At 40.0% G+C, this 14,440-nt stretch overlaps 1 protein-coding gene across 5 annotated transcripts in view; it reads right to left on the bottom strand.

Moving 5' to 3' along the window:
• The window catches only part of LOC102295399 (low-density lipoprotein receptor-related protein 8), a 95,554-nt gene extending 90,239 nt beyond the window's left edge, over positions 1-5,315 (bottom strand). For all 5 annotated transcript variants that reach the window (XM_005935654.2, XM_005935656.2, XM_014337918.2 and 2 more), the window contains exons 1-2: positions 5,156-5,315; positions 4,412-4,528 (exon numbers count right to left, since the gene is read on the bottom strand). In XM_005935654.2, the coding sequence (XP_005935716.1) occupies positions 4,412-4,528; positions 5,156-5,222 (184 nt within the window). In that variant the 5' untranslated portion in view covers positions 5,223-5,315. The remainder of the gene's footprint in view (positions 1-4,411; positions 4,529-5,155) is intronic.
• Between the last annotated feature and the right edge of the window lie 9,125 nt (positions 5,316-14,440).

The following is a 14,440-nucleotide window of genomic DNA, read 5'->3' as shown; positions in this document are numbered from 1 at the left end:
ATTTTTGCAATAAAAACGTTTGCTTTATCGTAGCTTTTCAAATTGGTGACTAATTGAGGCATTATCACATATTTGTGAATTAACATAACATAAATTGACCACAGACCCGACAGAAAAAATGCCTCATAGCTTGGAGAGATAAAGGCATAATCCTTTCCACGCTGTGTCTGTTGACAACAGCCGTGGAGATTATGGGGAGAATTTGATAGGAACACAAAACAACCTCCCAGACTCACACTGTAGGGTCATAATAATTTCTTTTCCCACTTTCTATCACTTCAACTTCACTCAATCACTCAAGCTTCAAAGAACACAGACAAAAAAGATTCAGACACTGTGGGGTGAAACACACTCACTCAAGAAATGTTTTTAACTCTGATAAGCCAAAAATACAAGGCATCTTTTTTTCCCCTGAAACCTCAGCGACACAAAGCAGAACCTCACACAGAATGGTATTATTTTTCTGAATTTACAAGTAGATCTCAGCAGGTGGCAAAACTGTTTCCCGTGTCTGATCAGTCGGCATTACTTTGTGAAATATTGCTGTCAACTAGCCTGGGTGGGTGATGTCATCACAGCTAGGAGAAAAATAACCTGTCAGAGCAATAAAAACAGCCGGAAATACCCAAAAAGTAGAGCTGGCGGGAAGCGTGTTCGACCGGCCGTCAGTGCCAACAGAAACAGAGAGTCATGAGGCTGTAGAGAGTTTTAAAGTGGAGTCCATTTAGCTTTCTGTGGGAATCTGCTGCGTGAGTGCAGAAAAAGAAGTGAAGATGTTGTAGATAGGCCAAAGTTGTTCCAAAAAGTATGTAAAAATAGTTCGCCAAGTGAGCATTCAGACATGTGGATATTTATGATAACAAAGGACTTTTCCCTTTTTGAAAGAGGAAAGCCTTGAAAAATAAAATGCAGAGGATAAGCGGAAGATGACTTACTGCTTAACAGATAGTTTTATTTGCAGCCAAAGAAATACCATAAGCATAATAAAGCAAAGAAAAAGAAGGAAGGATTTCAAAACAAAATCCAGTGAGCTATTTTGAATTGATGACAAAAATACTCTGTCAGCAGGGGAGGCATTGTCTGCCTTCAAGAACTTAGCAAGCAGCCAAATAAAAAAACAATACCATTGACTGACATAATCTTACCTATTCTTATATCATAAAACCAATTTACAGATCATGCACGAAGTAGACCATATTAAAAAATATTGACCGATTTCTTCGCACTCAAGCTATTAAAAGGACCTCAGTGTGCCTCAGATGTGTGAGTTCTAAGGACTCTTAATAGAGCTTTAAACAAGCATTTATCAAGCATTGCACAGAGGCTTCTTAATTTCCTGAAACTTGGTGTGTTAGCAGGCCTGTGGTTTCGACACTATAGCAGAGAATCTGCATCCACCGAAAGGCTTTAGAACAAAGAAATAAAAAAATGACTACGGGAGGTTTGGAGGAGTGCCGGCAGATTCAAAAGTGAGTGTGGCAATGAGGGAGTGGTGGAGGTTTATTAACTAAGAGAAGACAAAGAGAGGAGGCATGCAGCCTGTTGCTGACTCTGCATCGCGGTGTAAAACAACAGAAGACTTTGAGCGCTACGTGGCGATGTGAAATGCCTCCCTGCAGGTGTGAATGTTAAATTCATGAATGCAAATGAAATAGATTCCTATCACATCCGAGGATGAGAGGAGAGTCAAGCGGACACTCTGGACTTTGAAGGTAGCGCAGATAGATGGCAAGTGGGCGATATGCTGCTATAATCAGGACGAGGATTAAACGCCGACTTCGCATCAGAGTCGGCACAAATTGGACTTTAAGAATTCAAGGAGGAATTCTTTTGCTGCCTCCACTGCTGTCAACTCCAGATGCAGCGAGAGGGAGGGAGGATTTGCATCTCATCCTCACCCAGGAACTTATGCAACCAGTAAACAAAATGTACAGTTTCTTATATATGGACTGAACTTCTCTGCTGCAAAAATACAGTGTGCACATGCATTAGTACTCATGTGATTCTGTTTATTCTAACATGTGTCTGGCCCATACTTGTGTCTGTACATAGTTAGGGACTGCAATTATGCATGTATGAATGTATGGTTCCCCGCAGTGAGTGAACGGTCAGTGGGGAATAGTTTGGTAATGGGGGGATGGTAGGGGTGTACTGAGTGATAGGGATTGCAGTCTCGGGGGTGAACTAGTGGGGGATGGTGTTAACAAAAACAGGGTAAAGGATGGAGAAGCACCATGGTGCATAAAGATTACTGGTATGAGAAATTCTGGTGTGTTTTAGACACCTGTTCTGCCAGCGACAGTCAGGTTAGAAAGAAAGTGACACTGGCATGACAAATAAGGAGCTGCAGCTCCTTCCTGTCAGCATATTTCATAACTATGGTCTGTTGCACACATTCAGTCACTGAAATATCTGGCTTGGCATTGTGTTATGAAATATTATATTTTCAGCAAAAAAAAAAAGTGAGACAATCCACTCAGCCATTCAGAAACTTAATTTAAAAAATGCTACCGCTTCACAGCCAACGAGAACCAACGGTGTCATTTCTGAACAGGATTTGCTGTATTTACAAGCTAAATCCTCAGCACCTTCTCCCCCCAACGCAGCATATGTTGTACAGGTTTTCACCTCACCGCCTAACACCGGCTGACTTCTGTCTTTTCACATGGAGAAAGAGAAAAACGGCTTACAGAGGCAACCTGTGAGAATGACTCAAAGATAAGTAAATCATTCTTTAACAAAGTACAGAGGAGTACAATTTTAACAGCCAACATCCTTAGCATCTCTATGATCACCCACTACAGAGAAGCGGGTACAGAAACCCTGCATCTCTGCTCAGGGAAACAAGCGCCTGCCCACGCAGATACAGCAGGCCACACAGGAAAAGGAGATGGACACAGAGTGAAGGCCACACATGTACCGCTCTCTAATAAAACAACATGTAATGCTTTACAGTCATAATCATCAAATGGTGGGCTGACAGTAAGTCTCAGCTTAAAAGGCTTTCAGAGGGAGTGTTTTCACTCAAACCCTAAATGTGTCAGAAGCTCCTCCTTATGGAAAACACACGAGGGGGTAATAAACCCACAAACAATTTCCTATGAAAGAAATACAGAGGAAATAAAGCCTGGCAGAGCAATCACTTTTCTCCAAACGTCAGAATTCGTGTGCGTGTCTGAAGCAGTGACACATGAATGTTTTAGGAGCAAACAGGCTCCAAATGACCTGCTTTTCTGCGTGCCTGAGGACACGTCCCGCTGGGACGGAGACGAGAAGCAAGGAAAGAACAGGGAAACACCTCCATACGCGCATAGGAAGTATAAGGTGGTTGTATACAACAGGTCTGTGTGGGGGATGGAGTTTTGTGGAAGAGAAAGGGAGAGAGAGAGAAAACATATAAAAACAGAGAGATGCATGAGAGGAAAGAGAGAGTGTATGCATTATGAGATCGCGTGGGGAGGTGTAGAATTTTCTCCCGAGCCACAATTAACCCAGACACAAAAGAAGCTGCACTGCAAACACGCAAATCTCGGCTTCAGCTCTGGCACAACTTCACTGGTTTCAGCACGAGCATTCTTTCAAAATATAGGCCACTGGTTTGCTGTCAAAAAGGAAAGCAGAATTCTATTATTTCCACCCAGAACAACACATCCAAGATACCTGTCAGAGCTCTGTGCACTGGAGCGATGCACCACGCAGTCTGTCCCTCACCTGGACAGCTTTTCATTTGAAGATGATTGGAAAATGGTTCCACCCAATCAACCCACATTTTAGGAAAACACGCTTGTTGAGTGCTCTATTTATAGGAGGAGAAGGGATGAAATCACCTGCACGCGCTCTTAGCCTGAGGCGAACGCACACATCCTCACTCAAAGCATGATTGCATTTGTGCGTCTTTGTAAACTCTGCTGGCTTTTATGGAATCAGGGCAGTTGTGAACAATGCGCGAGTAGAAAGAAAATTGATAAAATCCCAATAAGATAGCAAAGCCAGCAAAAAAAAATCTAAAGCTATGAAAGGGCAGAAACCTGGGAGGGATGCGGGTTCATTTTCTGGTTCATGACTTTTAACACAATAAGAAAACACAACTTAAAATACACAGGCTGAAGCACACACTCGAATCGTGATCAAAATTGAAAGACTAGCTCTAATGAATACTCAGAGCTAAACTTTTTCTAGTACTATTGATGGTTAGGATCACACTGACTGGACTAATCCTCATGATAATACGGTGGGATGTTTTTATGATTAAGCAGGGATGGAGGGGTTGCACTGTTATAATCATTAATATAGTTAATGTCTATTTTTATCATGCTTTAACATGTTATTGTGTAATAACGCCTTAGTCGTGGCAGGTCCACAGTTAACATATTTAATCTGTGTTTATTTCTCCTTTAATTTTAACACTTACGACAGTTTTCTTCATCACTGTTGTCTGAGCAGTCGTCATCGTCGTCACACCTCCAGATGGTCGGTATACACCTTTTGTTGTTGCACTGAAACTGTCCATCCTCACAGTCATCCGTGGCTGCAAGAAACAAAAACAAAAACAAAAGGAGAGATAAGAGTCCAGATGGATGAGCAACAATTGGATATAACAGTAATCTCTTGTAGGCTAGTACAACTGTCATTTGCAAATGAATGCCTAATTGATATTCAGTCTTCATTCAGGTCAATTGGCTGAAGGGCTAGAGGCGTCATGGTGCATGCTTTCTTTCAGATAGCGGTCTCCTTTTTCCCAGGATATTTAACAGTTCAAAGACAGAAGGGCTCAGAAGAGGCCCAGGGTCTGCACGACTCAATTCTTCCAAACGTAAAGACAAAGATTCAGTCAGTCAGTCAGTCAGTCTGGGCTACTACAGCTACTACCTCTGATGCAGTATGGATGACAGATGCATGACAGACACGCAGAGGCTTTTTCCTATCCTGAAACCTCACCTATTACATTTTTAAAGTGAAATAAACAACACACTTGCGCATTAATTTGTTTTTAGAAAGTAGTCCCTTTTAGCCTTTTTGCTCTCTTGGTATCACACGCACGCTCGCGCGCGCCGAGTACAGAGCGCTTCCAGTCAGCTCAGCATCACACACCAGCCTTTATCTACTATTTCAATAGCGTTTCGCGCGCAGAGGGGGGCAACAATTTTCAACTGACCTTTTGTGAAATGAAGCCTGAGGACGAACAAATTAAAAAGTAGCAATATCCTTAAATCCGTCCACATTTCTGGAGATGGTGATGGAGCTCATTCACATCCACGAAACAAAGCCCAAAAGCCGCTCTTGTTGTAGCGCTGCGACGCCGCTGCCTGCCTCTCCGCCGTGTGAAACTCCCCCTCCCTCCGCCTCACTGGCTACCCGGCGCGTGACGACAGCGCGCGGGGCGGGGACAGTTACACTACACAATGCGATACAGTAGGACAGTGACCAAAGGCATGAAATAATACAAACTATTAAGGCAAATTTCTTGAACTAGCTTACTTTAAAAATAAATGCATTTATTTATCTTTTGCTTGTGTTTTGTGGTATCTTCATTTTTATGTGTGGTTGTTTATTTTGCGATTGCGGCGAAATAAAAACTGTAACTGAAAAAATTTTTGCCTCTCTAGATCCCTATGTCATACAATAATGAAATCTTTGAAGGCAGATTTTCTAAAAAATAAATAAATTGTTGAGTAGAATAGAAATAAACGGCAGTTCTTTTTTTGTTTTTTGTTTTTTGTATTTGCAATGGTGCTTTCTTATCCCATACAGTTTTAAATTGTATTTGTGACATTAGGCAGAAAAATCAATTTTTTAACATTATTTGGACAAATAACAATAATAATACAATACAATTTGCCGCTTGCCTTACATGTTAGAAAACCCCGCTTCAACCTGGGAGGAGATACAACCCCAGTCTGAAGGGGTCACAAGCTATTTTACTCCTGATGCAACTCCCGAACCTGGATAAACAGGAGGGTTATCTCAGCTATCATATCTGGTGTAAAAATTGTGCCATACCAAACTTACAGATACCAACTGTGCAGCTTTTAGAGTAGGGAAAAAACATTGGTCTACAGGGGACAGACCAAAATAAGTGTTGGGCTATTATGACTAGGTGATGGGACAAGTCCAACGCTGGTGTGATTCTGGTGTGATTAGCTCAAAATAACACCATAAACCTAAGCTCATAACAAATGTTAAATACAAATATGCAATTTTTTTATTTCAGTATTGAGCATTCCTGGGTTTAAAATAGGTTGAAAAATAGTTGGTCTTTTTGGGGAATATAATTACATGTTTACATATATAAATTCAGGCCAAACTGGGGGGGTTTCTCCATATTGCTCCATAGTAAGAGTCTAATCTGGCTGATTCGATCAGTATATTGAGTCCTGGTGACTCCTGGTTCTCTCCTTCATGGTTGTGCTAAATGCAGTGCTTATTATGTCTGTATTATTATTATTATTATTATTATGTCTTGAAAATATATGCTGTTCAAAGAAAGCGTCTCTAAGAATCATTTTTATTCTTTTGAGTCTTTCATTCAGATCCCTCATTATTTTCTGGCTTTTCTGGACATTTTTCTGGCTATGTGAAGTGTTGGTAAATTATGGAACTTACCTGCTGGGAACAAAGACGCTGCAAACAGGGGGAGGGATGAACCAAATGATCTTTCCTGTTGAAATGTGTAACAGATTTTGATGTAGCACATTTATCAAAGCCTTTTTTTTCTCTGAGTGTTCTAGTTTTGCTAATCAAGGACATGTATGAGTGAGAAAGAGAGTGAAAGTAGCCTGAGAGCTGCCCATGTCATACCCACTGAGCCAGTGAAATCAATTTTGGAGCATGACAGACAGGTAATAGTGGTACACTGCTGGGGACTAGCAGGAGCAGATTGGTAGGGATCAAGAGGTCAAGCAATTTTGCATCCCTGTGGTGTATTTGTGTTCACTTTGAAACAGTTTTGGGTATAATTTCAAAATCCTCCACAATGCAGCCAGAGCTCCACACATGTAACAAATCCTTAAATCCTTCAAAGTTTAAACAATAGAAAGGGGGGAAACAGTTTATGGCTGATGGAAAGTAAAGGGAGGTGAAAGATGTGAAACATTGTGGTCTTAGTGAGGCAGATTTCAATGTTTTGGACCTCACTTGTTTCAACATCTTTAACACACTATTGTACAGTACACCATCCTATTCAACATCACCATTATTAATACTCCCCCTGAGCAATAATTTGATATGAGTATCATCTATATGCAAATTGCAAATGCTAAGGTGAACTGCAGGCTATGGAGTTTCTAAAAGTAGCACCAAGAGAAATAGGCTCCTGTACCACTTATTACTCTTACTAAACACAATGAGGTAATATTTGTGACAGATAAAAGTGCATTGGTAGTATTTACAAGGTCTAGTGGCTCCCAGCCAGAGAGAAAAAAAAGGCTGTCTTTCAAATCTAGGCCATGACCATTACTGACAGCATAATCACTCATTTTAAATGGAGATAAGCTCAAGGATAACTTAATCCCTCCTATTCTCAGTTTACACACTGAGATACATGCACACACATAAACAGTCGTGTAGCTGCACAAACAGTTGTGTTCACAGTCAAAAAGTCGCGGCACTGAAAAGAAAAATGTAGCAGTTAAGACTTGTTGTCATGGTTTCACAGCAATTGTCCAGCCAGAGCAAGACAGCAGGAGCATATTGAAAGGAAATAACACAGATGTTGCTGAACAGCTGTTTGAAGCAACAAAAGTGAATATGATATTAGTTTACTCCTGACCTGACCAAATTCAGAGTTTTATCTGCGACTAGTGATGCAGAAAAGCAAGTCGATACAATTTCCTGATTTTATGAGTAGCTAGGATTCATTATAACCATCCTGCAATAATGGTTCATTATGTACAGTAACACACTGTGGAGTTCATAAACTGTGGATTTGCACTTTGACACAAACCTACCATACTTAAAGAACAGTATGTGTTCTCATTCATGGCTTCTTCAAAATGAAATGAAAGCAATGGGTATTGCTGTAGTACAACAAACAGACTTTTGATGTAGTTACAAATTTGATTCTCATGCATCAGAGACAGCTCCAAGTAAATTGAGTTTACAGTCAATTTGCTGTGAGGGGTGAGTCATGACTAAATGAAAATGCTTTTAGCAAACTGGGGATTAGGAAAGAGGCAGGGCATATCAGAGTGAGTGTGAGAGTGAGAGATTGTCAATCAGCACTAATATAAGAACAGATTTTGCATATCTTAATATGTGAAATGCTTTTTTACTGCTTTGACCTCCTTTTCAAATGTCTATGACTATAAGCCATAGTATAAACACTTAGTTGCTCTAAAGACAAGAGTTCACAAAGGTCCTCAGTAACCTTTTGTGTGGGCTGTTGGCTTAGTTTAGTTTAGTTTGTGCTTAATGTTGGTTTAACTTAATGTAACATTTGTTTAAAAAAATTTAATCCAATTTTACTGGTTTCTTCTGTTATCTGTCTGGCAAAAACGTCTACTCCTCCATAGCCCTGTATGAAATTGCTCTTTTAATTGCTATGGCTAATAAAAATGGTCCTCCTGTAACCTGTCTGGTGGTATATTCATGTCTATCTAGACTGAAATACAAATGTTTGGAATCTTTGTAACAATAACAGTTCTGATGAAGAATAAAGTAATATATGTTTTATAGCTAACCAGACATTTATACATTGTTACAATATTTGTTCTTTTGTTGTTTCTTAATTTGAGCCATTATACCACCAAATCATACTAATAAGTGATGACCACGTAACTGCCTGATCAATTTTAGTGTACAAAAATCTTCATATCTTTTAATTACTGAGATACAATTTCCCATTTTAAGAACCTTTTTATTCATATGTTCTGTCCAGGATAGTTTAATGTCTAAGACTACACACAGGGCTTGGTCTCATGGACTTGATCAACACTCCATTAATGGAACCTATTAATAGTGGCATGACAAGGAAAGAATTTACTGTACACTTCCTTCATCCATTTCATGTAACATAACAATATGGCAACTTTTATTTTAGAATCACAAGCTACCCACCCTAAAGCTTAAGGTGCTTTAATTACTCATAATAAACTAAATGAATGTTATGCAGTATTACATAAGACCTGTTACTAGAGACTGTGCACTTAAATCCAAGAGGAAAGTGTTTACTGAAGTCACAAATGAAGGGCACATTAGGGTCTTTTTCTCACAGGCTTACAGTCAGCTACTGGAGTTGCCCTCTGCTCACCATTAGGCAGAATACAGTGTAGGATGCTCATGCACTGACTTCACTTTTCAAATCTGGGAGCAAAATCTACCTATTTTAAACAATTTTTAGAGTATTCCATCCAACAATTGTTGAGATATCAGCTAATATCATACATATATCAACTTGCTGGTTGTATGGGAGGAATATCCAGAAACGACATAAAAGGATGCATCATGTTGTGGGACCTGGTCAACTTACTTGGAGTAAAAAACACTACTGGATGCCTGAACTTCTTTGACTTGCTGGTAGCACTAGATGAAATATCAGGGTATATTCAAAGTCTCTTGTCTGTAAACAATTTCGTGTCAGATCAAACTGCATCCCCATCAGTCATGCGTGACAGATAATTATCGGTTATTTGAATCTCCTCACTGTCAGGGTGCATAATTTTGGAAACTTTATAAGCAGCATCAAAATACTCAGTATCCTTAAGGTTTGTGCGAGCCTCGTTGTGTCATGAGTTGTCAAGAAATTGGCCCTTTTATTTGTCACAGCAGCCAGTTTGGAGGATTTGCTACATTCTGGAGAAGCCGCCATCATCCTCTCGCACAGTCAAGGAATTAAGAAATCCACAGCTTGTCGTGTGAGCAGCATTTCAGTAAGTAGTGTGGTTCTTGTTGCATTTCTTATTTAATTAACCTTTAGGGGACATTTGCTGAGCAGGCATACGTTTTCCTTTTTCAGTTTTCTGCTCCACATTCACTCAGCTGTAGCATCTTGCATTGACAGGCTTCATGGTTCGGTTACAGTGTAACTATCTACTGATTGGCCTCTGAGCACTCAAGCAATTAAATATAAGTACCTTACTCAAGAACACCTTAGCAGTTGCTGTTGAGAGATGAGAGAGTCAAGTTTGTTCTTGTTTTTGCCTACCGCTCACCAGCCTATAAGGGAGAGTGCAACAGTGATGCTGTTTGTCTAACCCAGCGGTCTGCAACTGTGAGATTAGTTCATCCTCACTGGTTGATGCTGTCCCTGTCAGCAAAGTGAGTCCATGAACGAGAAACTGTTTGCAGGGTTTTGCACAGCCCCCTCACCATAATCTTAACCATACACTGAGATCCCTTTTTAAGTCTCTGAGCTAAATTCTTCCCTCCTCCGCACTCAGAGTAAATCTTCCTACTTTAAAGAGTAAATGTGTAAAACCTGGGTCTCTGTATAATTGCTCCAATGAAACACACTTTCAAGCATTTTTTGCAATAGCCAATTGTTATCAATTGCACACTATCATCAGGGTAATGTCCAGAACTATACTTGAATACGCCAAAGGCCTCAAACATGCAACCAGAGTCATAACGAAGCATCTTCCACAATAACATGAAGGAGGAGCTATGACCCGTGACATGATGACTGACTGTATTCGTCCTTTATTTGAAAAGCAGATGAGATGGTGGAGCAATTCTATTTATCAGTTTGTCACTCTGTAGCTTTTAGGTGTCAGAAATGAAAAAGCATTTTAAAAAGACAGTTTATTGCATCTGTGTTGATAAACTATAACTACAATAATGCTACATCCACAGAGGCTGGCTTTCTTCACAGTCCCTACATTTATTTTTATTAATGTTGTTAGTACATTTAAATGCTTATGTCTGCGTATCTATTAAGTAAGTAAGGCTGTATTTAATTTGGGAATTTTTCCCATTACAGTGTCAATAATTTTTGCTAAATGTAGAGATTTGAGTGCTTATGTTGCATTTAAATACAGGTGACAAACGCGCTGCCTTGGGCACAAAAAAAATCCTGCAAGGTTTTGGTGGCCTATTAACAACAAAGAGTTAGACATCTCTAATCTAACCCCATATGCAGCCTTCTAATGTGGGCACCCTCAGACTGCTTCCAAACCTGGAGGCTGCTGCCACCTGCAGGATGATCTTTGTCCACAACAACGTTACATACTCTTTTATCAAATACATATATTAAACATGACTGTCCTGTTGTGGTATCATTAGAGCAAAACGCACATGTTGTGTTTATTAGATTGACAAAAGCAAAATTTAAGCCTTAATTAGAAGCCTGTTGAGTTTTTCTTAAAATGTATGAAATATGGTGGAGTCTTAAGCATACTGCATATTATTTGAAGTATATTTACAACCTTTGACATTCTTGTCATTTTAAAGTTTTCCTCTACTTTATTGTATTAGCATGATTTGGCTTTTTTTTTTCTAAATATGTAGCTTTGATCTTTCAGATTTTCTAATAATTGCCCAAATGATAATTGTAGAGAAACACTTAATACAAAAATGTGCCTGGATGACATCCTAGGTCCCTTCAGTAAAGCATGAAAAGCAAACTCAGACAGTATCAACCTCAATATTAACCCCACAGACACGTGAAGTGAATAACGTTATCACATTATAATGCAACGTCCTGCTTGCTGCTGATGTGAATGCTGCTTTGTATATGTCACTAATGTTGTAAACCAGTAACACTCACCCATGGCACCCTCTGACATCAGTGGCCAGGTTACTGTGCTCTGTCACACCATAAAAGCTGCTCTGAAACAGACCGAGCACCAGCATCCAAACCACTGTGTGTGATCAAGCGATACACTGGAACAAGTTCAATCCAGTGAGGCCCATTAAAGGTCACGGCTGCTTTGGTAGCATGAGGATGGCCCACACAATCTTAAACAAGTGGTTTGGTTGTTGCTGTTGTTGTGGCTCATCTGTGTATTTTATGCAGAAGAATTTATAATGCAGCCTTTTTTTTTTCATACATCTGTTCATCGATTTGTCCGTTAGTTCACAACATTCAGTTTTTTTCTCTCTGAGCCTGATGAATTTTGGAGTCACTCCCAGAACAGCAGGCAAATGACTGTCGAGGCTATTCTGTCACAAGGCAGAACAGACAGTAAACAAGCACATACAAATACACATTCACCAGCTGTACAGGAGCATGCCAAATACATATCAACCTGTCACAATGATTAGTGCAAATATTTTCATGCTTTGCCTGATTGCTGGCTTAATTGATAATTTTGGCGTTCTTTGGTGGAGGTTATTTTAAAATAAATAGACACTGATTTCTCTATCATATTAAAGTAAACAAATAAATAAAAATGAAATTAAAGCCCTACCGTTGGCACCGAACAACTATGACTACATGATGTTTCATCAAATCTACAAGAGTAATTAACAGTGAGGGTAATTATTGCGAATCAATATGTCCCGCCTAGTGGCTGTATTTAAATCGTTGTACAAGTGCATTAATTGCCAGCTTGCGGTTGAATCACATTGAGTGGGGACAGACTGGTAAATCACCTCTATTGACATCAGAATGGGTTTTTTTATACTAACTGTAGCTTCATTAATAAATACGAATCTGAGAGGCGTAAAATCAAGCTTTTATAATAAAATATAAAGGTTTCTTACAGATACATTCATGGCAAAACGAAAGTAAACTCTCATCTTGTCCTTATCTGGGTTTAAAGTTAGGTCGATATACCTGAGATGAATTACAAAACATGCCATATTGCACATATTATTGATTTTGCAAAAACTGAACTAAAATGCAGAAGCTGTGTGTGGAAAACCAAGTATGTACTTACTACTTAAGAGGGTAAGTAGCACCCAGATGCTGTTCATCAAATACACTTCACTGATCTTCACAACATGTAAGCAAAAAAACGTGTACTACGGGCAAATGTAGATGTACTGATGTATACAGATAAGGGTAGTATAAAAGTTCTGCAACAATGAACTTTCTACAGATGAGTCCAAAGTAGATGAGGCCACAAAAACACCCAAGTTTGGAAAACAACAAAACAAAACAAACACAGCGTGTCAGCACAAACACCTCATACCAACTGTCAAGCACGGTGGTGGAGGGATGATGAGCTGGAGTCACAGCACCTGGGAATCTTACAGTCATTGAGTCAACTCCTCTGCATATGTTGCGGAGTATAGCATGGTGGAAAAGAATGGCGAGAATCCCCCACTAAACTTTTGGGTTGGCATTACTTGGGCTGGGGTTTTTTTGTGTTTGGCGTGAGGAGTGGAGATTCTACTCTAGTCCAGCTGCCAGGTATTGATTGGGAAGGATGGGAGCCATTCTCTATAAAGGGGAGAGGAAACTGGAAGGCTTTTTTAGTAGGACACTGGTGCAGCAGGGAAGCCTCTGAGACTCCAGGGTGAAGTGTGCACATTCTAAGGCATAGGTGTCAAACTCTGGCCCGTGGGCCATATTTGGCCCGCAGCCTAATTACATTTGGCCCGCGAAGCCATACCAAATTACTATTAGAGCTGGCCTACTGGTATTATGCAGCTAATATATATATTGTTTAGTATTAAGCTTTGCTTGTTCCATATTCAGTTTTTCAGCAAAACTTGTTTGAGTCCATAAGAAAAGATTCATTCTTATATCTGGAGGAAGATTTTGTTTTTCAATAAATATTAATGTTAGCCTGCGAATTTGTTCCAGTTTTGAATTTTGGCCCACTGTGTATTTGAGTTTGACACCCCTGTTCTAAGGGAAAGGATTTTTAACCTGGCCTGGTTTTGCTTTTAAAATAATCTGAGGATGTTGGAGGGAGGACTCATTTTAATTAGGATTTGTGTGGATCTGCTGGGAGGAAAAACACTGGATTGGAGACTCTTCATGCCCATGGAAAGGAAACTGGCCAAGTTTAGGGAAGTTTCAGCTCGAGAGTGGAAGCCCCAGGATTTAATGTGGAGAGCCACCCTTGAACGACACCAGGCTTGAAAAGGTGGGTGGCAAACCTTTCTGAGGAAGATGCAGGATTGATATGTTTTTGGCTGCTTGTTCTTCCAAGTGACCACCTTCCCCTGTTTGTAACCAGGCTAACAACCCTGACCGTGGTGGCTTTGGGCCTTGGACTCCTGGCCAGAGTTGTGTCTTCAGCCAGTAGTTTGACTCTGAGGAAAAAAATAAATCTTGTGTACCCCATTGCAGTGTGGGGGTTCCTTACTGGTCAATATTAGAGCTTACTACTTTCTTGTACGGAGGCCATTTTGGGCCATACGTAACATATACACAAGTATCCTTGAGTTAAATATAAGACCATCTGACCAACATCTAGAGCTTGGCCCAAACTGTGTCATGCAACAGAACAATGATCCCAAGCGCAGCAGCAAATCTACAACAGAACGACAAAAAAGCAGAGAATCAAGTTGTTGCAATGGCCCAGTCAAAGTCCAGACCTCACCCTGATCG

Source organism: Haplochromis burtoni, unplaced genomic scaffold, assembly GCF_018398535.1.
Source record: "Haplochromis burtoni strain Fernald_Lab_line unplaced genomic scaffold, NCSU_Asbu1 Contig_199, whole genome shotgun sequence".
Lineage (NCBI taxonomy): Eukaryota > Metazoa > Chordata > Actinopteri > Cichliformes > Cichlidae > Haplochromis > Haplochromis burtoni.
The sequence above is the reverse complement of the archived record's forward strand: the minus strand, read 5'-3'. Positions and strand labels throughout refer to the sequence as shown.